The following is a 22,949-nucleotide window of genomic DNA, read 5'->3' on the forward strand; positions in this document are numbered from 1 at the left end:
TACTTCCAAGTGAAAGCATATTTGTAAAAGGTGTACTTGTCAAAAACAATTTCATAAGCAAACTTAATAGTTTAGATACTATGCATAGTAGGTATTATGCATTTCCTAAATCACTAATAACTTTCCTGCAATGTTTCTTAAATACCAGAAACAATATTAATCACAACTTCATAATTGATTTTTCTATATTATCATCTATGACACTTACCCTGTTTTTACATTTGGAGGTTAGTATGATTTAATTCTATGGAGTAGAAAAAAGGACAGATAGCTCCTCCATCAACTTTTTTGGGTGGGGTTTTTTATTTTATTCTTTCTAGTTACTTTCATATTTTCTCTTAATTTAACAAAAATAACATAGAGTGACACACTTGAAATATACTTTTAAAAGCACTTATCTGTCTGATTAATCCTGTTCCGCATTGTTTTATTTGGAATATGCACAGGATTTGTAATGCCACATAAACTTTTATCCTCCCTCAAACAAGCCCAAACCCCCAGTGTACATCCCTGAAAAGGGAAAAAGGCTAACTTTGTTTTCTAATAGAGCTGTACCAAATAACTCTCCCAGGCAATCATGCTGACAACGAACAATAAAGAACCTGTCATAAAGTAACATGTTTTTTATGATATGCTGCCAGGAAACTGAGCTTTGCAGTGGGATAAATGGCACCATCCTAAAATATGAGCACAATGGAGAATAGGAAATACGGGATTTATTGCTTTAAAATAAAACTAACAATGTCTTACAGCAGTACATTGGGAAAAAATATAAAATGCTCTGAGGCCACTAAATAACCATGAAGGATGAGAAGGTGTTTGAGTTGTAGACCACGTGAGCAGCTGCATTGCAAGCCTTAGGAAAACCTCCTGAAACTGGTTTCTTTTTCCAATTTAAAACTGGGAAAGAGACAAAAGATACAATAGATAGGGGAAAGTCACAAACAAGTACAATATAAATGAGTCGTTTAGCATTGGTGCTCCATCAAATGTTGTTTTCAATTGCCTTTTTTATTAAGTAGTTCCTAGGGCTACCTCTTGATATCTGTAATTGCCTATAGAAGGAATATTTGCTTTTTTTTGATCCTGAAAAAAGTGTTCAATTAATGCAGTGTCAAAGATTAGAATGAATCCAATTTCATAAAAGAAAATTGAAAAATACACTGTTCCTTGTTGTTTTCATGCTATTGGCACATTTCATTTTAATTTTAAATTTCTCACATAGTGATACTATTTGCTGTCTGCAAATTGAGAAATGGGTGCCCTATCAATGTACTTCTACCTCCCAGAACAGATGGATACCAATACTCATCACTCTCTAAGTCTTCTAAGGGACATGTAGTCACTTAATCTTCAGTAATTGTCAGCAACTTCAGTTTCAGCCAAGTTTGGTGATATCATAGGACATAAAAGAGGGCAAAGGGACAACGTGTGGGCATCTGGGCTTTGTCTGGGAACTTGTATGGGTATTTGACCATTCTTAGCAGGGGTCCTCAAACTTTCTAAAAAACAGGGGGCCAGTTCACTGTCCCTCAGACCATTGGAGGGCCAGACTATAGTTTAAAAAAAAAACTATGAACAAATTCCTATGCACACTGCACATATCTTATTTTGACGTAAAAAAACAAAACGGGAACAAATACGATATTTGTATTTGCATGTGGCTTGCGGGCTGTAGTTTGAGGACCCCTGATTATTAGTCTGGAAAAGTGAGGAGAGGTGTAGAAAACTAATAAAGTTTGAAAAGGGAAGAATTGGTAAACATGAGAATTCACAAATGAGAGTCCCTTTGCCTAGAATATCAGACCTTATCTTCTTCTGGATAACTCTTATTCATCCCCAGGGTTCCTCTTAGACATCATCTCCTTTAGGAAACATCCTTGAATTCCACTCTCAGCCTCCTTGCCCTAATTTGAGTGAGGAGTTTTTCCCATGTGCTTCCATTGACTATCATGGTCCTTATTGTGTTATATTGAAATTGTTTACCATCTCAACTCCTCACCCTCTATAGACTGAAGACTATAAAGGCTGAGATTAACTTTGTACACCCAGTATATAAGCACATGATGACATTCACGTTCACTAAGTAAATAAACAAGTAGGTTTAATGTCTGAGGACATGTTCCTTCTTTAAAAAAAAAAAAAAGTTTGTCCTACAAAGTAAATTCGAAAAAAATCTATGCAGATCACAAATGTCTTCCAAAATAAAAATGTTGAGTTTTATAAGGAAGTATATATTGTTGCACATATTTATGTTTTTTATCAGAGGAAAGTTAGTTGCCATAGCAGAAAATGAGGTAGATTAGAAATCTTATACCTAACCCTGTTTCTTGCAAGCTCAGAAACCTGCTTGAGATTACTTCTTCGGCTGAGAAATGGAGATAATCCAATCTGTGCTTGTTAACTTATAAAAGTATTGCAAGGATCAAATAAGTTAATGGGAATGAAAGAATTTTGAAAACACTACATGGGTATATTAAGGGTAATAAAATGTTTTTTTAAAGCATAAGTGGGCTTTTCTTACATAGAGATTTCTACTTTTTCTTAAACAGAGTGATAGTTGAGGAATACATTTTGGTGATGAGTTTGAATTTGACATTGTCACTGTCAGTCCTTAGATATAAGTAAAAGTTTTTTGGCCTATATCCCTGTTCTATTTTAGTTTTTGCCACTACCATCACCACCACCGTATCATCAAATACGGAAATGTTTATACCCTTAATATACTAAGTCTCTTGTGTTTCCTTGTTGGAGAGTCAGAGTGAGTACAAAAGAAACAATTGTTCAGGTCTGTTTCAAGTACCTTTAACATTGGCTACCAGGGGTGGGCAAACTTTTTGACTCGAGGGCCACAATGGGTTCTTAAACTAGACCAGAGGCCCGGAACAAAAGCATGGATGGAGTGTTTGTGTGAACTAATATAAATTCAAAGTAAACATCATTACATAAAAGGGTACGGTCTTTTTTTTTTAGTTTTATTCATTTCAAATGGGCCGGATGTGGCCTGCGGGCCGTAGTTTGCCCACGGCTGCAGTGTACTGACTGACAAACTCCTTGGTGAACCAGCAGCAAAATGTAACAGCAGCCTCCAGGTTCTTTGCTGCCTTCCTGAACTTGAAAGAATAAAGTAGAAGATAACTGGTCCTAACTGGTCTCCATGGTGATGTAAAACCAGACTTCTCTGAAAACTTACAAACAGCTATAACATTATTGGCTGTACTATAATATGATGAAATAACATTGTGACTTTACTGTTCTGGCAATCAGGTAATTTAATAGCATGCTAGCAACAGGATTCAGAATTATAATTACTTGTACTGTTTTCAAGGCTAATGAATCAATAAATTAATTTTACAAGTACTTGATCAATAGACATCACAGTGAGGGAGTCCCCTTAGGTCTTTTTTCCCCCTCATCCCTGGTATTGCAGAAGTTCAGTGTTGTCTGAAAAGCACTCCAGTGCCTCTGCAAAGATTAGACTGCCTAACTTTCAAAATGGCACAACAGTGGTCCCATGGGCTTTCTGACCCAGCACACTTGAGGTGTGATAACTCATTCATTGAAGAAATACTTTCTCAAGTGTCTACAAGCCAGACCAGCAATGTGGCAGTTACAAATTGTTTCCTGTCCATCACAGAATATAGAAATTTCACACTACCCTTCACACTAATCACAATTCTTCCCTTGGAAATAAGTTATTTGAACTATTCCATTACTGAGATGTCTGATAACCTTTTTCCTCCCTTTGGAGAAGGGTAGAGAAACAATTCAAAATCATTGTATCACCGCTGCTACATTCCATGACATGAGTTAGGTAACTAGAATTTAATAGGAGAGAGAGAAAGAGAGAGAGAGAGAGAGAGAGAGAGAGAGAGAGAGAGAGAGGAGAGATTGGCATCAATAATTTCTTTATTGAGCCATAAATTCTTTAGTTTCCCCCAAAGAGCACTTGTCCCCTAATATATATATATATATATATATATATATATATATATATATGTTTAAATTCATGTCATAATGCTATAAAATATCTTTTTAAATAATTATTCAGTGAGAGTTTAACAATTCAAAATGACAGAATTATATGGTACTTGTTGGAACAATTGTGTCATTATATAATTTCTTACCTTTATGTCCATGGATCTCTATAATAAAATTATGAAGAGAGCTCTAAAATTCTTTACTTTTATAATACTCCATGCAAGACCTACTTCTGAATAAACAATTATTTTGTCCTCTATACAATTTTTATTCTTGCTTAGCAGACACCATATGGCTGCCTAACCACATCTTTCACATTCTGCTGTTAGTATCTCTCACCCTTCCATCCCCCACGCGCGCGCGCACACAAACACACACACACACACACACACACACATTTTCTCAAATGCATTTCATTCAAACCAACCACACTTCAGATCTTTGAATGTGGTCTACTTATTCTCTGCTTCTTTTTTCTTTAATGCTCTTCCCTAAGCTAGAATGCATTTTCTCCTCTTCTTTTGCCAATTGAAATCCTTCCATTTCAAGGTTCATTGCTTTCAAGAAGCATAGAATTCTTGACTAACTGAATCCATCATTCATCTTAACCTTACTTTGAATCTTCGCATTAATTATTTATACACAATATATACCACATGAGTATTGGTTTCTTTTAAGTCCCCTCCAAATGATTCTGGGTACTCCAGGTGGACATGTAGCAACTTCCAAGTAGACTTTAAGCTCCTAAGACCAGGAGCCATCTACTTAAATTCCTCTGAATCCCCATTTTATCTGGTACATGCTATACTCAAAATAGTACCGAGGGCTTTTCTAATAAGTGCTTGAGTGAATAAAAGAAGATGAGTAACTGTTCATTGTTTAAGACATGCAGATGATCACTAAAGATCTCTGAGGTATTCATTTTTAGCAATCTGGCTTTGATTTAATCTACCATAGTGTATGATTTTATACTTACCGGAACAGAAACTTGAGGATTATCTACAAGTTTTCCCAGCACGGCAAAGCCATCCACATTGATTTGGCCTCTCGGCTTTATAGGCAAGGATTCAATCCTGTTGCAGTCAACAAAAAGAGTAGCACTGCTCCTTTCCACACCAATCATAATCTTATGCCACTGGGAGTCAAACAAGGAGGGCAAATTTGAAAAGGCTGCAGACTGGAGACTTCCATCCAGTCCCTTGTATGAAAATGCAACAGATTTTGTTTGGCCATTAATCTTCACGCCAACTTGCTCCTTCCCCGAGGAGTCCTGAATCTGCCAAATGCTCCAGTGCTTTTCAAGTGTGCTTCCAGTCATCCGAAAAGTAGTTAAAAAGGAGTATTCTTCAGGCAGTCCACCGGGATATAAATGCCTGTGTAAATTTTAAAACAGTGAACATAAATCTTGTTTTCTGTACCCATGCATAATACCATCTTCTCTTATGCTATTTTGGGTTCTAGCTCTACAGAAAAGCTACAGTGTGGAAAACGATGCGCTATTTGTTCTTTCATGACTGTCCATAAAGGCCTTCACAGAAGTTCAATTATTCATGTACATTTATGCTCCATCCTAACACACACATTAAAAAAAATAACCCTCCCTCAAAGCTAAAGAGAGTTCCCAATGCCACACAATCCCAACAATATTCCTATTTATGCTGCCTAAAGAGCTACTGTTCAGCAATTTCATCTCAGCCAAGAAACACATTCTTACAAAGTTCTTGGCACCATTTCTCCTACATATGAAAGAAGAGATCATTTGGAATCCAAATCAGCTCTGCTAGTTTATGAGACCACTTAATTAAAGCAGCTTTTAATTTTTTTTATTTTAATATAACATGTTAGGATTATTTGCTATTTTCATAATTGCCTGGGTATTTCCCTCCATGATTATATCCTACACCCATATAAGCATTTTGAAAATCAGTAATTGTGCAGACTTGAATAATTCTTTCACCCTGAGCCTGATTTTCATTTTCAGGGAGTTCGAAGTGTGATGTTAAATTAGCAGCTGTTGTTTGTCACTATATGTGAGACAAGGGAAAGGTGACCAGCTCTTAATTCTCTGCTCCAACCTAGTTGTTCCTCCATCTGACAACTGAATCTATATCATTGCTACTTTATTGCTTTAAATGACAGCCTAAGACTATCAGTGGCCCTAAGGCATCTCCAGTCTGTGTGGGAACTGTGATCTGTAGCTGCAACAACTACCTGGATCATCTTCGGTTGAACCAAACTGCTAGAACCTGAGGACCAAATTTGTAAAAAATCAAGACATATTAAATGTAAACTTCACCTTCAAGGGCTTGAAGGTTTTATCCTTCTACCTTCTTCCTTCTAAGTATAGAAATATTCCTAAGTAAGGAAGAAATGCTAATAAAAATAGATGCCAATTAATTTTTCTAACTAAATAATGAAATTTGACATTTCTGATAACAGTTATGGACCAAGACCCAAAGTCCCACATAACCTCTCTCCAAGTCAAACTCCTGGTATATCTAGTAGCCCGCTTCTTATGAGGAATAAAAAGAGAAAGGCAAAAATAAATATCTAAATGGATGCTGATTTAATGTGTTGCAAACTAAAATTCATAACATAAATTTATTGTATTGGCATATGTGTTGTTGCCAGTTACATCAAAACATATTGTTGGGGTCAAGGATTTCTAAACCAAAAAATTCCTCTGTTCTAAGCATGTTTAGCAATACATAAAATAACTCAACTTGCTAAGATTTTCTGCCTTTACTTTTACCTTTACTCTAATTATAAAACTTTGTCATCCCTTATAATAATAGCAATAAACAAATATATAACTCTTAATTGCAAACATTTTTGCAAGCCTTCAATAAAATGGGTCAACTATGTCAACAAATTTCATTGCTGTGTTAGTTTTATAAAAATGTGAAACTTTTCATCTGAATACTCTTTTATCATCCAAGTACTTCTTTTAGATATTCTTTTCTAAAATAACTGGCTTTTATTTATAATATTGGGTGAATTTTTTTGTCAGTACACATTCTTAAATGATTTCAAACCTTTCAATTCACTAAATATCTTTTATGTCTGTGAAGTATGCAGGAGGTTTTAACAAGTACATTTTTAAAAGATTCAATTTGGAGCTAAAGAAAAAAACATGTATATAAGAAACATTCCCCCAGAATGAAAATGTCTACGACATCTATTTTGATATTTTCAATATTGATTGTTTGTCATATTTCCCTTGAACTTTAGATTTTTCAGAATATACATATTTCAGAATAACTTCTCGGAAAGAAACTAAGACTCATTAATGACAACATACTATATTGCCTGTTGTATAATTATAAAACCTCATAGAAGTTTTTACCTTTCATTTAACTGACCTCAATTTGGAGCTGGAAGATAAATTTTAAAAGTTTTATTCAGACCTAACCAGTTTGGCTCAGTGGGTAAAGCCTCAGCCCACGGACTGAAGGTTCCCAGGTTCGATTCTGCTCACTACATATCTTTTATGTCTGTGAAGTGTGCAGGAGGTTTTAACAAGTACATTTTTAAAAGATTCAATTTGGAGCCCTGGGCCCTGCAGGAGGCAATCAATTAATGTGTCTCTTCTATGTCTCTTCCCCACCCTTTCAATCTCTTTTAAAATCAATGGGAAAATATCCTGGGATGAGGATTAACAAGATAAAAAAATAAATAAAAAAAAGATTTATTCAATGGTGAAATTTGACTAGTATCCATTTAAATTACAAATAGGTTATTTAATATTATTTTCACTTAAAAATCTGGATTTAACTAGATGCTTAAAGAATTTGTTTTTCTTTTTTGCCCAAGACAGTTACTGTTGAGGTCTGAGGTTTTTATAGAAGGAAGATAAATCCTAATGCTTTGTCCTCTTCTCTTCCTTAAAGCATTCTTCTTATAGGCCAGTGGTTCTCAACCTGTGGGTCGCGACCCCTTTGGGGGTTGAACGACCCTTTCACAGGGGTCACCTTAGACCATCGGAAAACACATATATAATTACATATTGTTTTGTGATTAATCACTATGCTTTAATTATGTTCAATTTGTAACAATGAAATTGGGGGTCACCACAACATGAGGAACTGTATTAAAGGGCCGCGGCATTAGGAAGGTTGAGAACCACTGTTATAGGCTTTTAAAAAATCTACATTACCTATTTATGTGCTTACACATGTACTGAGCGAGGATGTAGAATTTCGTCAGTCCCAGAAAAAAAAAATACAAATGTATTTGATTTGAATTTAGAAGTCATGGTAACTTGCTTGAGCAACTCTTTTGCAAAGACATGAGGTTAAGGGAAGAATCCTCCCAATTTGTGCTTCACCCAATCTTTCCTGCTTCGTGAGCAAAGGGATTATGTTGAAAGTAGCATAGGGCATGATGTCCCCATTTACTTCTAACTTGGTTATGTTATACCAAAAACTTTTTAAAAATGGAGTCGTGGTGAGTTTGCTAGAAGAACAATTCATTTATAGACATATTGTTAAACCAAAAATATTTATCTGTCTTCCTTTACGTCCATTAAGATTACATACATACATATATACACATATATAATTTGTGCATGCTTATATATACAAACATAATCAAGATTATAATGTTATTAAATATTTTAAAGTAGGCTAAAATAGTATGTCAATATGATAAAAGAAAATTTCTTTGTTTCAAATTAATGAAATACATATGTATTTGTATAGACCTAAGAGCATTTTAGAAGTCCTCACTAATTTATAGAACAGTCAGTGCCACTGTCTTTTTTTGAACACCTAGGATTCGGTTCTTGCAAATACGCTATGCACATGGGTAAGTAAACTTGACAGCATACATAATTTAAAAGAAACTGGGTCTATAAATCATTTACTTCATTATGTTACAATCTGCACAGAGTATCTTAAAAGGAGAACCATAAGGGTTTGAATAAAAGATAAGAAGTCTTTAGACCTTGAAACATTTGTTTATGACCTTAACCCAAGGAAAAGGTACAGATTGTATTTGTTAAGGCACACAAACATGGCGTGTTTGTAAGTATGAGTTGAGAATGAGGAACTATAGTGCCCAAAATAAAGAATGCAAACAGCAAAATATTGTCTCATGCTCTTTCAAAAAAATTGAAAAAGAAAAGTAAGAATAATCTGTGACCCTATCTCATTCATCCCAAATGCCATATTCACCTCTCCCTCCCACTACTACGCTTCTATTTTGCCCACTCAGAGCCTATATTCTCCAGCATAGAAATTCCCTTTACACCAAGCAGTCTACCCCCTGCATGACCTGAGAGCAATTCCAGCCTCTGTCTTGCCACCTGGTTTTTTCATGATTAGGGCATGGAGGGCAGCCTGGAAAGAAAGCATTCACTCAGGAGGAAAGACTTGCACCCGCGGACACTCTCCCGCTCTGGTGCCCTCCACCACTTACGGCAACCACCACCGGGTCCCGGGCTCTATCCAAGCTCTCTCCATTGGTTTACATTTGCTCCTCACTGGAGCTCTTGACACAGTTATTATTATTCCCAATTTCAGTCTGAGGGCATTGAAGCTCAGTTTATCTAAGTAACTTGCCCAAGAATGGACGTTATTACCTATTTGGGACTCCATCTATCTTAGGCCTTTGGCTCTCCCCTTTCTCTTTGTATTTCTTTCTCCTACTTCCTTCTTCATCCTTTCTTTTTTTTTCTATGTCCTTTCTTTTTTTTTGCAACTTAGTAAGCCTTGCCAGTAAAGCGGGAGTTTTTAGTATTTGTGGGGATACAGAGAGTCACGGAGATAGAGAATATGGGACGTTGACTATGACCTGTTAAAAAGTATTTGGAGTAATTCTAGGCACTTAGAGAGGAACAACAAAAAAGGTGCATGGGGGCAGCGGGTCTGTGTGCCCTTCAATCTCTGTATTTAAAGTCAGTGATTGTACCTTAAATTGTAGAAGAGAAAATTAAGTCAGCATTGGGGTTTTTGTCATGTTTTACTATTTTATTAAAGAAATTAAAATATATGAACATTTTAAAAAATTGTTTAGGAAGACAACTAACATGTCTGTGCATGAAAAGAAAACATAAGAGAAAAAGCGTAATTGCTGTTATTATGCCTTTAACCTTTCCAAATGTGAATGGTTTTCCAGGGTCAGTATCAAATCATGGCTAGAAGCACAGCCTCTGGGGCCATTCTGCCTGAGGTTTCAGTCTTCCCAGCACCTCCCAACCTGTGACCTTATGCAAGTAACTTAAACTCTTTAACTTCAGTTTCCTCCTCCATAAGATATGGATAGTAATGTCCTCCCCATAGGTTTGTGATGAGGATGAGGTTTAATGTTAATTGGGAAATTTATCAAAGTAAGTATACAGCACACTGTTATCCTGTCTAATAAAGAGGGAATATACAAATTGACTGTCATGCCATCACAAAGATGGCGGCACCCATAACCACAAGATGGCAGCGCCCAGTCCCCTCAGCCCCACCAGAGTCCCCCAGTCCTTTCAGTCCCGTGGGGGGGGGGGGGAGAGGGTGGCAGGCACACAGTGCAGCTGGACCCACCCTCAGCCCTCCAGGGCCGGCCTGAGGTGCAGGAAAGCCTCAGATGGCAGCTGCCCAGTTGCCCAGGGCCAGCCCAAGGCTCAGGTAACCAGGGCCAGCCGAGGCTTGTGCTGCTAGCAGTGGCAGCAGCAGAGGTATGATGGGGGCATCGCCTTCCCCTGATCACCAGGTTGCCTCCTGCCCCTAAGGGCTCCTGGACTGTGAGAGGGGCAGGTCGGGCTGAGGGACCCCCCTCCGTACATGAATTTTCATGCACTGGGCCTCTAGTTATTTTATAAAATATAGTATGTTCAAAACATAAATTTCTATCTGCATCTGGCACTATATCAGAATATTCTAATTTGACCAAATTTTTCATTATTATAAACATTTAGAGTTTCTATAATATTCTTTACTGTTCTAATTAATCATTATTTACCTTTACACCATAATTTCTATCAAAGCCCTAAATTGCTTGTTCATCTACCAAAGGAATCTTAATTTTTTTTCAGTGCACTGAGACATAGTCATAATAGTCACATATAAGGTACTAGGTGACATCGAACTGAAAGCCCCGAAGCTCATTTATAACAGTGGGATGACTCAACACTTACATATACACAAAAGCATCTCAGTAATGAGTGATTTGAAGGATAAAAGAGTTCCAGAGAAAGAGATAAATGAAGTGGGGGATTTTTTTATTATTATTATCACTACCATTATTCTGGGTATCATTGCTTTCATTTTGATTTTTTTAAAATTGATTTTCAGAGAGAGAGAAAAACACTGATTTGTTGTTCTACTTATTTATGCATTCATTGGTTTATTCTTGTATTTCCCCTGGCCAGGGATTGAAGCCACAACATTGGTATATCAGAATTATGTCTAACCAACTGAGCTACTCCTTCAGGGCCTTAGATCTACTTTGGTTCCTGCACTGCATGTGTGTTTCCATTTCAGCACCAGGACGTTTGAACAGCACCATTGTGAGTTCTCTAACCACTCAGGGGCTCCTAGTTAAATTTATGCTTAACCTCTGGCACTTTTCACAGAGGCTTCTTTCAGTCAAAAGCAGACAAATTATAGAAAAACAGTGCATTAGTAATAAGAACTTGTCCTGAGTCAATAATAGTCTCAGTGATCCACCTCCACCCACAACGCTCACCCCTGGAATGGGAAATTACATACTGAAAACATGAAAGGCACTCATATATTTAGGCACTGAAGATAGATAAGTAAATAATTCATTCATATTTAAATAAAATCATAATTCAAGAAACATTGAGCAAGAAAGTTCTCTAACATTGGCTAGCTTTTTATTTTAAAAAATGCATTGGAGGGCCCTAGCTGGTTTGGCTCGGTGGATAGAGCCTGCAGACTGAAAGGTCCCGGGTTCGATTCCAGTCAAGGGCACATGCCTGGGTTGCAGGCTTGATCCCCATTAGAGAATCAATGATTCTCTCTCATTGTTGATGTTTCTATCTCTCTCTCCCTCTCCCTTCCTCTCTGAAATCAATAAAAATATATTTTTTTAAAAAAATGCATTTGAGGCAGATTAGTAGATTAATTTTTTTTTAATATTACCTGGTTGGAATCCTGAAGTCTACATTAGTTCCCAATTTGTAAGCCACTTGTAATGCAGTTGATCCCACTATCCTTTGTATAGCTCTTCTAGATGCTGCTTTATCTACCTGGAACTGAGAAATCAAGTCAAACCCTATAAAAAGGGAACAAAAAATTAAAAGTCCACATTGAGATTGGTTTTGTTCTTTTCCACAGCCTACCCAAATAAAATAATATTTTAGATAGGTTTACAGAAAGCATGCATTTTCAATATAAACATTGCTACTCACCTGGTAAATCATCTTGGCCAATTCTCACTTTTGGACAGAGCTCATTTTCACCATTAGGAACTGAATTGATAGGAAATCCTGCAAAAGAGATCACATGTCATCCTACCTCACCTCTTACCGGGATCATGGGGAATGTGTCAATAATAACAAGAGCTGAGCAATTATTTAAAGCACTACAGTATAGTATACCAAGCAGCTTGCTTGTAAGTAGTGTGTTTGGCTTTAACGCTATGACTGATTATAACTCATTCATTTAGACTCATCCTGGAAGGGAAGCAAGGCACAAAGGTGCTTTAATAATTTGTGCTGGGAAAATGCTCCTTTGGGGGAAGTTAGGAATTTGTTCCTTTTGGACGTGGAGCTGCACAGCGTTCTGAATGGCACAGTGTCAGAGGCCTGTTTGGAAAACTTTTGGTGGTTTGGGCTAGAAAATATTCCTTAAAAACCACAAATTTTAGAATTCCCAAGAGAATCCAAAGCCGGTCTGAGCCAGTTCAATGAGAGTTCTGAATAGGGGAGTTCTTAGGAATCTTTGTCAAATAGAGGAGGGATTTGGTGGAGTCTCTGGTTCACTGATCTTAAATAAAATATAGAGAACACATTTAATTTCAGAAGCTCATTCTAAGAGATCTAATAAGGATCCTAAATTGAGGATCCTAAAATGAGGAAGAGTAATAAGAAGAAAATTAAAAGGGTTAAATACTTAATTTGATAGGGAATCCTAGAATGAAATGAGGTGCTCCTTACACAAGTGGGGGGTTGTGGCGAAGGAGTGTTTTTTGCCGCCACAGAAGGCCTTTTGTAACTATACAACCCTTGTGCCCTGGGACTCGCCTGATGGTAGAAACTTCCTACACTTCGAAAGCATCTTACAGCTGCAAAGCTTTGGCCCAGGCATCCCAGTACATCAAACAAATCCCCCGGTGACCCCCGTTTAATGGCTTCTGTACATCCATCCATCCGTCCATCCACCTAGCCATCTGAACAAACTGGCTTTCCTGCCAACTTGGATCACAGCACGACTTCTGCTTTGTACCCAGCATTTACCCCAGAAAACCCATAGAGTATCCATGGCCAAAGCAGAATTGGAGAGAGGGTATGAGGGACCATGGGTGCCTCACTCAGTCCTCACTTAGCCACCGCCCTGCCTGATCCCTTCTGGGAACAAGTGATATTTCAAAATCTAGACACTGTGGCCCTTACTTGGGCGACGCTTGACGGCAGTTGCAGATGCACAGGGTTCCAGGAAACCGCATACAAAGAAGAAAACTGAAATTTTCCTGAAAAGGAGAAAAGAAAATGACTCATACAGAAGTCCCTCCAGCTGGGGACTACTTTAGTATTTTTAAACATGGTAAAAACCTAATTAATGTAGGTGATCAAATCTCAGTATAGTTTATTTTTTTTATTTTGACTTCGGGGTCTTATTGAGAAATTTAATGAATTCTCACATTTTCAGCTGCTACTCTAAAACAGTCATTAACTTATTGTTTTTCCTACCTCACTGTCTCCATTTCTACCTACCTCCCTGTTTATTTCCTTGACTCTGTTCTCTTTCATCTTAGTTTTTCTGCCTCTCCATTTTGGTGGCTGCCTTTCCCTCTTTCTCTGTCTCTCTCTTCTGTCTCCCATGCTTGCTAATTTTTTATGTCTCACTTTCTCATCTGCCTCCCTCTAATTCTGTCTCTGTTCCTGTCTCTCTCCTCTCATCTCTCCCCTTACCTCCTCTCATCTTGTCACCCCTGGCCATCTCCCCACCACTCTTTCCAGTGTCAAGGTCTTACCAGAAGGTCTTCATTTTCCCAATTTGTTGTTGCCAGTCGTCCCAATGAAGAAGGGATTATAGGGGAGTCAGTACTCCCCAAAGACCCCTTCACTGTCACCCCAGGACTGAGGCGTTCTGGACCCAGCCTTGGTTCCTCCTGCCCCTGTCAGGGCTACAAGCAAAAGAGTGAACCAGAGCCATCTGGTGACACTTTAAACCAAAGGAGAAGGAAGGGGTGGGGAAAGGTGGGGGGTGTGGCCCCAAAGCTAACAAGGTTACATTGAAGGAGGGATTTGCAAGGGAAAATTTGCTGAAAAGTAAAAAAAAAAAAAAAAATCAGGATGTGGAGAAATTCACTAGAAAAACCCAGGCAAACTGCTACAGGAACACAGTGGATGCTTTTAGAACTGCTATACGAGCACAGTGAGCCTTTTAGAGGACTGGGGTACGGGGAGCTCACAGGAAGATGTGGGAACTCTTGGGAGCCTTGGCGCCCATCCAACCTAGGTTTGAATCCCCGTTTGTTCTGAAGTTTACTAGTTACATATCCTTTGGCAAGTTAGTTAATCTGCCTGTCACAGGCGTTGCCTCCATTGAAAAACAGGTTGAAAGTAGTTCCTAAAACAATTGTTTTGAGAATTAAGCAAGATAGCAACTCAGAGAATCGAATGCTTGCCTCAGGAGGACAATCATTACTCCTCATATTACTGTCATTATAGCTAATACTTCACTAAGTGCCTCTCGGTGGAAAATGCCTGAAGCTTAATGAGTTTAATTCTCACCCTATAAGGTGAGACTAAAATGTTTCCTAATCTATCGATGAGAAAACTGGGGCACAGAAAATGAAGTAACTTGTAACTTGTCCAAAGTTGCACAGTTAATTACTCAATACATATTAGCTCCTTCTTAGTGCTTGATAAATGTAACATCAGGCCCCTAGTTCTTATTTCTTCTTAAACTCGGTAATTACCAGAGCCGAGCAGAATATCTTTGGAAATAAGCAGTACATTATCCTCTATAACGAAGTTGAGAGCAGGTTACAGGGAGCACAGACCTGTAGAGAGAGATTTTGTCAGGACCATGTCACACATACACATTCTCTGTCCAGAACCAAGGAGAGAGAGAGAGAGAGAGAGAGAGAGAGAGAGAGAGAGAGAGAGACCCCACCCTACCCTCTCAGGATAACCTGCTTCTGGCTCCATCTTAGGGGATATGAGAGTCCTGTCCTATAACAGGGACATTTAGGTTCAGAAGGTCCAGTTATCTTAATAAATTGTGGTATCTAGCATAAGGTAGTTTTGCTTCCTTGAACATTATTTTTATTTTTAAATTAATTGAAAAATAAATAGCATTGTTTCTTATTTTTTATTTTTTTATTTTCATAAATGTTATTTCCTCCTCTGCCTCCCTCAGCTCGATGGGGAGTTTGCCCTGATTAGCTTGGAACCATCTGTGCCATTTGTTCGGCATCCTTTTACTAGTCGTGAACTACCTGTTGGGGCCCTGTCTCCATGGCATAGGGACATCCAGTTCCTCACATCATTTGGAGCTTTCCACGAGGCCCTGTCATTCTGTTATATCGCTAATCAGTGAGCTGGACAAGACACCTAATGAGCCAATTAGTTAGGAGTCATCTTTATTGCACGCAGGTTCAGAGCAGATTACCTCTGTCAAATTCTGAACACCCAAAGGAGGAAGCATTCTCTTTTTATATCTTTTTTAGGGCCTTGTGTAAGTTATTTTTACAGACAATTTGTAACCTTGAGTACATATCTATATGGACACCTGTAACCTTGGATGAACGAACACTTGGCATGAGAATATGGGAATTATTATCAGTATCAGTGTATCAGCCCCTTTAGATGGCTAGCTTGCAAGGTCAGACAGTTAAGTTTATCTTTTCTATTATTCAAGCTAAAAACAAAGTTATTCTACAGTCTAAAAATAACAGAGTTGTCCTACAGAATAAGAGACTAAGAACAGCAGAGTCGTTCGAACAGTAATTTCAATCAGCAGTTTTTCCAAAGAAGGGACCACTATGCTTCAATTCTGCTTCCGCCTGTCAGAATTCCAATTCCCGAGGGCAGCCTTTCGGCCAAGTCACAAGTGGTCATAGTCTTGCTCATTCTTGTAAGTCGACTGGGGCCTATTTAAATGGAGCAGTTTATTAACCCAAAGAACCGAACCTCTAAGGGTGGGACTTCAGAGGAGAAATTGTGCAGCAGGGTCCTCCCTGACATCCTAAAATCACACAAGATAAGCCAGCCCTTGATCCACAGGAAAAAAGGCATTTTGCAAAGGGACCCTCTCCACTGAAGTTCTTTATTTGCAGTGCACAACCATTGAAATGCCTCAAAGAATTCGCAAAATAGGAGGACCAGTTCCTTAGCTTTAATATGACTATTTTATTTTGCAAGTATTCTCTTGAAGGGAAGTTACCAAAAACTAATAACATTAATTAAAGATGCATGAGTACTATTTTGACTTACTTTATAGCTTAACAAACAGGCACTAAAAACTAGCTTCCTACGAGTACCTAGTTTTAAGCTTTCTTCTGTCTAGCTTGGTTTTAAAAATAAAAGGCCTGAAGTGCCTGGTGGAGCACATCAGTTGTGTGAGGATGCTGCAAATCAGCCACAGCTAGAGCCTGAAATGTATCATGGAAATCTCCGGCTGCGAAGCTGATTAACAATCAGAGAGTTGCTAAAACTAGGACTCCCACAGTTTTGCATTGGGTTCAATCTTACTGTAAAGAAATTTCACCACAATCAAAGCTCTATTTTTAATCTGCTTATTTTGGTTCTATCCTTGTAATTGTAGCCTAATCATACATAGCGAGCAAATAGAGCCCCATGATGATAGCCATTTCTCTCTGAAATCACTCACACATAAATGTGTTCTCGCCATGGACCGTTAAAACTAGAATGTGTTATTTAACACAAACCACCCCCTACCCCCCATATTACTTGTGCTTTCTCTAAAATATGAGCTTTTCCATTTTCCCCAAGGAAGAGAGAAATCAATTCCCTTCATGGCACATGTGCGTCTAGGAGCTGTTGCTATATATTTGCTGCTTTGTGAATCTTCCGTTTGTAGCAACTGATGTATGTCCTAAGCCTCTTTGGTTTCTTCCAATAAACTTCACATGCTGGCCCATCTGAATGTTTCTCTGCACAGTGGAAAGTCTTTCTTTCTTTTATAATATTTTTTTATTGATTTCAGAGGGGAAGGGAGAGGTAGAGATAGAAACAGAAACATCAACGATGAGAGAGAAGCATTGATTGGCTGCCTCCTGCACACCCCTCACTGGGGCTCAAGCCCGCAACCCAGGCATTGTTCATAGGTCAATACTCAGCCACCGAGCCACGCCGGCCAGGCAGCCTTCCTTTCCAACAGGGCTCCCCAAAGCTTCACCCGAATCACCTGAATGGCTTGTTAAAAACATAGCACTGGCTCCACCCAGGAGTTTCTGATTCAGGAGATTTAAAGTGGGTCTGAGAATTTACATTTCCAACAAGCTCCCTGGTGCTGCGGTCCAGTGAGAAATGCTGCTCATATGGTCACCTTTTCAACTCCGTTAAGCTGCCTCTCCTTTGTTACAACTGATATTGACTTGCTGACTGTGAGTGTTTAATAAGTATTTGCTGGATAATTTTTTATTATATTTATTGGAGTAACATAGGTTAATAACATATAAATTTCAGGTGTACAACTTAAATATATGACACTTGTATACACTGTTATGAGCTCACCACCCAAAGTCTAGCCCCCTTCCTTCACCATGTATCCCCCTTTATCTTCTTTATCCTCCCCCCACCCTCCTCTTCTGATAATCTTCATTCTCTGGTCTGTATCTCTGAGTTTGTTTATTTTTGTTGTTGTTCATCTGTTGCTTTTTGTTTAATTTTTAAAATAATTACCCATTGAACTCATAAGAACCGCTGGTAACTTTTGAGCTCATGAGAAAACTTGTACTAATTTTATTATTGGATGTGTATTAAGAAATTTACTTGGGAGCCCGTCCTGTGAGGCTCAGTGGTTGAGCTTGAACCTATGAACCAGGAGGTCACGGTTCCATTCCCGATTAGGGTACATGTCTGCGTTACTGACTGGATCCCAGCTGGGGATGTGCAAGAGGAAGCTAATTGATGTTTCTATCTCTCTCTTCCTCTCCCTTCCTCTCTCTCTCTAAAATAAATAAAAACATTTTTTTAAGAAATTTATTTGGCAGAATTAACTGCAGAAACCCAAGGATTCCCTTCTACACTATTATCATTTATCAACCAAAAAATATGTGTGCTCCTGAATTCTATGCTACCCTTTATCGGTAAAAGAGAACCTTGATTCTGAATTGTTCCTTCTCTTTTATGAAAGAACCCTAAAATAAATGTTGTTTTATGTTGCATCCTATGAAATTCTATATGCTTTCACTAGCTTTCACACTCTGTGAAATGTTTTGTCTACACTAGGTGGCAGTGTAATCCTGATATTTGAAACGTAGGCAAAGAAATCTGACTAGAATTTGATTTCCAGTCTTTAGGTAGATAACTTTGATTTTTATGCAAATATTCCATTCTTGGTTGTTTTTCATAGATATATATGAGCCATGCTCTCTGCCCTCCCTCACCACCACCAATTTTGAGCCTTAAGGCATCTATCTCCAAGGGTAATGTTGTGGGCTCTGGAGCCAGACTGCTTAGGTTCAAATCTCAGCACCAACACTTTGTAGCTGGGAGACCCTGGAGAGATAATAAAACTCACTGTGACCCAGTTTCCTCACCTGTAAATGTGAATAATAAAAGTACCCATGTGATAGGTATATTATAAGAATTAAACTGGAGCTTAAAATGGTGCCTGGAACTCAATAAATTTTAGCTACAAATGTTCTTGTTATTTTAACGCTCTCTCCTTAATTCTCCCACTCAACCCAACTCTGCTGCAGTAAATGGTGCTGTATTTATTTCTTCTTAGTAAGAAATAATGTGGTGGTGCTAGAAGCTCAAAACTCTTAGAAAATATAAAACTACTGAAAAAATTCACCTATAGACATCAAAGTCAATCAATTCAAAGCCCCCTCCTCCCTTTAATACTCAGATCTTTGGTGATTGGCTTCACTTTTGATTTTTCCTCCTGCAAAACTGTGACTCGTAAATCCTTTAAGTTTACCTCAGCATCAATGAGACCTTCTCTTTCATAACATGCTATGATTTTTCAAGAATGTTTATCATTATAATCTCCTTTGTACCTCACAACAATCCAACAATATAGTTGTGATCATTCTGTTTTCCTGGTGAAGAAACTTAGGTGAAAGAGGGGAAAAAAGTATAAAATCCATAGTTACTTGGTGACAAAAAAAGGTACTCCAGTCTATTGACTGAATCTTGAACTGATACAAAAAAAAGGCAACCCTACTAACCTTTGTAGCAACAGTGAAACAGCTGTTTATAAATATATATACATATGTAATTGTTTTCTTCATTTGAGAAGTAATATGTGAAATTATAGAAAATGTAAACATAGAGAAAAGAAAAAGATCACTCAGCAAGACAGCTCACCATTAACATTTTAGAACGTTTTCTCCTAGTCCTTTTTCTATGCACACGTTGTGGTCATACTCTTCATAGTTTTACAGCTTGCATAAATGCTCATCACTTAAAGTACTTACACATTTTCTTTCACAAAAATTAAATGCAATCATATAGCACAAATACCAAAGCCCCGGTGTAAGAACTTTGTCTTGAAGTGACGATGATGGGTTTTAACTATAACTACTGTAACCTTGAAAAAGAAGCAGCTCCAGAGAAATGTTTGAGTAACTGGGGGAGATGCTTCTCTTTTTCTCACCCAAAGTCACGTGGGACTGTCAACTCCCAACGAACTGACTCACCACAAAGCAGCAGAGGTCTGAGTAGACATTCCAGAGGCAGGGCAGCCACAGAGGCGTGCCGTCTCCTGCCATTCCTGCATTTCACATCCCCCCTAAACCATGATTACTGCCAGAAATAGCAATAGCGCCTGGCACATGGGCAAGTGATAAAGAGCCTTTGTTCTTCAAGGTTGAACTTAGAGCCCTTACAAGCTGAAAGGGCCCTACCATTAGCACAGTCATTGTCATTTTATAGGTGAGGTAAGTGAGGTTTCAAGATGTTTGATAACTTGCTAGGGGAATCGCAGATGACAGGCCAAAGCTAAACTTGAGTTTATCTGACATCAAAGCCAATGTTCTTCCTCTAAAGCAGTGGTTCTCAACCTTCCTAATGCCGCGGCCCTTTAATACAGTTCCTCATGTTGTGGTGACCCCCAATTTCATTGTTACAGATTGAACATAATTAAAGCATAGTGATTAATCACAAAAGCAGTATGTAATTATATATGTGTTTTCCGATGGTCTTAGGCGACCCCTGTGAAAGGGTCATTCGACCCCCAAAGAGGTCGCGACCCACAGGTTGAGAACCGCTGCTAATGTGTTGTTTCTGAGTACACACATACATACACACATGCGAGCACACACTCATGCGCGCGCGCGCGCACACACACACACACACACGCACATACACATACACACACCAAAATGCAGTTTGCTTAAGTATGTTTTCCACTTCACTGGGCACCTAATCCTCCACTCTTATTTTCTCTTTTTCATAAACCACCAAGCTGTCCTGCAAGAGCTGATTAGTTTTGACCGTTGTACTGGTCACCAACTTGGTGCCCTCAGTGAGCAAGCTGTGTCCAAAGATTTACCTTAGTGGTGCTTTTTGTAAGTAAAGGCAGTAGGAAAGTTCATTTCTATATTTTCCTGTGGTTCTGTGTATATCAAAATTTGTCTCAGGTTCTAAATTCTCACCGGTTAAGGACATCAATTATTCATTCCCTCTCCCATACTTCCTTTTATTACCTACTGCAGACATTATTTTGTATATTCTTTGGGAGTCAAATGCTCAACCAACACTATATTTAAAGCACAGTACTGGGTACTAAGAAAATTTTCAGAGCCAAATAATGCCTTATTTGCCCTCAAGGAAAAAGGACACTTTGGCCTAAAAGGAACCCCCAAAGAAAACAAGTTGTTTACGATCATAAACAAATTGTCCTAGAGACAGGAAAACCAAAAGTAATTGATACTGTCCAGAAGTATTCAAAAGCATTTCACAGAGAAAGTGACATTTTAACTTGACCTTGAGGAATAAATCCTATTTGACAGGCAGAAAAGGGCAGAAAGGGTTACAAGGCAGTTGAGATAATAAGAACAAAACCTCAGAGGCATGATAATGTGTGGAATGTACTTAATTATGTTAAAGGCATGATTTAACTTTTTGAAAATATTATTTGTATGTCACTGTGAACTCAGAGATGGAGAAAAATAGTATCATTAAGGTACATTTAGTAAATAAATAGTCCCACGATGTTTATGACTACCTTATATTGATTGGGCTGCCTATCACATTAGTATTTTGTCACTGAAAAATAAATCAGCAATCCATTTGCCAGAGTGGAAAATGTAAATAAGAGCTTCAGCTATAGAGGGGCAAGTTCTAGCAGAACCTTTTTGTTGTCTGCAAAGGATTCTCAGTTTGGGGATTCCATCAAGACTTAGGAAACATCAGGTGGCCCTGTTAGCAGCCGCAGGGGTAAAAGAGACAAGATGTCTTCTCTAGGACAAAACAAGTTATTTGCTACCACTTAAGTTACAATTCATTTTTTCCATCAATACTAGTAATAGGCTACTAAGCTTGGCTAAAGTCGGGTGCTAGGAAGGGTCACTGGCATAAGCAGCTAGCAATGCTTTCATGTCCTTGGGGGAAAGCTGATCAATAAACAAAGATAACACTACTTCCAAAAAGAAAGGTCCAAGAGAATTCTGCTTACATACTAAGCAATCGTTTCAGACCGCAAGAAGGAAGGCACAGAGCCAAGAATGGGAGATGTGTTATGTGCAGAGAAAAAGATTTGAAATGGAAGTTGCTCTGAACAGTGAAATGAGCTCTTGCGTGGAGCTCAAAAGGAAGACAGGGAAAAATGCAGAGTGTAGCTGGAGCAACTCAAATGGAAATCAGCATGCCCGTGGTGTGTTTCCTAAGACCTATTCAGTCAAGTAGAACAACATAGTAAAGAAGCAATCAAAGAATAAATGACCTAGAATTATTGGCCTCACCAAGCATAACTTGCTACACAGGGTTGCTTTCAGAAGTAGATGTAGAGAAATTGTGGCCTCCCAAGGCTCTCGTCGCTGTATGTTCTTTTAAGCTTTGTTATCTGGCAGGACACTGTTAGAAAGCCAGAGAATGTATAAAATGTTATTACAAGAATCACAGGAGTAACCAGTAGAAACCTGTCTCTTCAGGAAATGTCATTTGGCTACAGATTTGTACCATAATAAAGCTGTCCATAAATATACACTATAAACACAGAAGGCAAGAAATAAATAACGTTGATGTTATATCCCAAGGCTAAATGACAGACCCTTGGTGCATTATTGTGAGCAGTTATTTAAAAAGAAAAAAAAAATAACACACACACCAAGTTAGTTGACCCTCATTGGATTATAAATAACCATAAAAAGGCTTATTTAAGAAATTGAAAGCTTATAAAAAGCCTCAGGGTTTTGCTGTGTTGCCTACAGAGCCCACCGTATTCATTCCTACTGCTCTGTGTCCAGTTACACTCGTGACAAATTCAGCTGTAATTTGTATAGTTGTAACTCATGTGTTTCCTTTAAAAACATGCTTTTCTGCCAAAACTAAGTACTGCTATTTTCTCAAGTGAGGAATAGTGAAAGTTATTCAAATACAGGACCTTTGTCTTCATGTACTGTGTCTTCTGAAACATCATTCCTCTTCTCTC

The 22,949-nt window shown here is 38.3% G+C and overlaps 1 protein-coding gene across 1 annotated transcript in view; it reads right to left on the reverse strand.

The window, feature by feature from the left end:
• COL9A1 (collagen type IX alpha 1 chain) overlaps positions 1–5,375 on the reverse strand; it is an 87,561-nt gene extending 82,186 nt beyond the window's left edge. The window contains exon 1 of the mRNA XM_081094482.1: positions 4,958–5,375. Within this exon, the coding sequence (XP_080950608.1) occupies positions 4,958–5,299 (342 nt within the window). The 5' untranslated portion in view covers positions 5,300–5,375. The remainder of the gene's footprint in view (positions 1–4,957) is intronic.
• Positions 5,376–22,949: the final 17,574 nt, after the last annotated feature.

The sequence above is a fragment of the Myotis nattereri genome (assembly GCF_964212035.1).
Source record: "Myotis nattereri genome assembly, chromosome: 6".
NCBI lineage: Eukaryota > Metazoa > Chordata > Mammalia > Chiroptera > Vespertilionidae > Myotis > Myotis nattereri.